The 1,822-nt window shown below is 43.7% G+C and overlaps 1 protein-coding gene across 1 annotated transcript in view; it reads left to right on the plus strand.

Moving 5' to 3' along the window:
• The first annotated feature begins 280 nt into the window (after nt 1-280).
• KLHL6 (kelch like family member 6) overlaps nt 281-1,822 on the plus strand; it is a 55,996-nt gene continuing 54,454 nt past the window's right edge. Inside the window, exon 1 of the mRNA XM_059163354.1 lies at nt 281-620. Coding sequence (XP_059019337.1) covers nt 328-620 — 293 coding nt within the window. The 5' untranslated portion in view covers nt 281-327. The remainder of the gene's footprint in view (nt 621-1,822) is intronic.

Raw genomic sequence — 1,822 nt, forward strand, 5'->3', positions numbered from 1 at the left:
CCAGAATCAGAGGCTTCCTGCTCACGGATATGAGGGGGAGATGGACCAAAATAACCTTACAGCACTAATAGCAGACTCTGAGAAGCCACCCCTTCTCTCCTGGAGCCCCTATCCACACACCCCTTCTAAGTAATTTCTAACCTTTTGGTGACTCACAGAAAGAAGAGGAATAGAAGTTACTGGCGTTTGTAGTAACAGGATGAGAAAGTACGAGACTTCCTGTTGTGTGTGTGTGACAGCTGGTGATAAGTGGAGGGCTCTACACAGGAAATCCGCTCAGCTTCTGCAATGTGACCTGCCTGAAGCTTGGGTGCTCCTTCAGTCTGGATGTTGATGGCAGGACAAAGGGACGCCTGGACTATGGGCGATATGGTAGAGAAGAGTTTGGAAGGGCCTCTGGCACCTTCTACAGATGAGCCCTCCCAGAAAAGGGGAGACCTGGTAGAAATCTTAAATGGGGATAAGGTAAAATTCGATGACACAGGACTCTCCTTAATTCTGCAGAATGGCCTGGACACCCTCCGAGTGGAAAATGCTCTGACCGATGTCATCTTGTGTGTGGACATTCAGGAATTCTCCTGCCACCGCGTGGTGCTCGCTGCGGCCAGCAACTATTTCAGGTCAGCACGCCTAGGATTACAGTCAAACTGGGTGCAGGTTGTAAGGAAAATCAGTAACGATGTGAGAGCCCAATCTAACTAGGTGGCCATTGTTGCATGTACGGTTTGTATAACTATTTAGATTTGTGTGTCTATTGAAGATACAAGAAAGGAAGTTATTAAACCTTAGGTTTTAGGGTTGGAGGCATATTAAAGGAGATATTGGTATCATTTAAAAGCAATGTTTATGTATTACGGTGAATCTTCTCTGTATGTGTCTTTGTTCCAGAGGATGGAAAATTACTGAAGTCATGGGGATTTTTTTCCCCCTTGGTTTGATTAGTGTGTTGGAAACATGATGTTGTCTTTGTTCACCAATAGAGGTAGAGAAAAGTTTATGGCCCCTCATTTGGAGTTATCAAATGACTTGCTGAAAATTAAGGGCTTCTATTGTGCACAGGGGTTGGATTAGAAAAGAAAGCATAACAAAGGTGCTTTTGCAGTGAGGGGCTCCCAGTTACAACACACTCTGAGACCTGGGCTCCATCCTGTCCTGTCCTTCCTGACATTGGGACTTAAGGCAAGTCACTGCGTGCTCTTGAGTTTCTGTTTTGTCATCTGTTAGCTGGGGACAGTGATTACCTTTCTGGGTTGTTGTGATAACTAAATGGGAGAGGGAAAATGCTCTTACACAGTGCCTAGGGTATAGTAGATGCTCAATATGTCTTTGTGAAATTCTTAACCTCATTCTGTTTGGTTCAGCTTAGAACCGTTTAGTGAGTATTTACCATGAGCAAATGCCGGGGACAAGAATGTGGGAGAATCAGGAATGCAGTGAATAGGGCTGGATCCAGGGTTCTCCAGATCACTGCAGACGTGGTGAGAACCAGTCCCCAAGGGAAATGAGGATGAAGAAGGTATTTGCGGAACTTGAAAAAGAAATGCCTTTATAATTCTTTTAAATGATATTCTTCTTAACTCTTGGTTCTGGCTGAGGAAATTAAGAAGTATTTACCTATGAAATATCTTGAAAAGTATTGTTTTTTCATTTTTCTGAGATGTTTAGAGGGAAATTTTTCCTTGGACTTCAAAGAACAGTGTCAATGGGCTGTTGTGGAATTGATTAGGTCCCATATGTAGACAAGGCAAGGGTTACACCTGGGTTGGCAGGAAGTAGTGCCTGCTATGTGCCAGACATTCACAGTTATCTGATTTTATTTTTG

This window comes from Mustela lutreola, chromosome 2 (genome assembly GCF_030435805.1).
Source record: "Mustela lutreola isolate mMusLut2 chromosome 2, mMusLut2.pri, whole genome shotgun sequence".
Lineage (NCBI taxonomy): Eukaryota > Metazoa > Chordata > Mammalia > Carnivora > Mustelidae > Mustela > Mustela lutreola.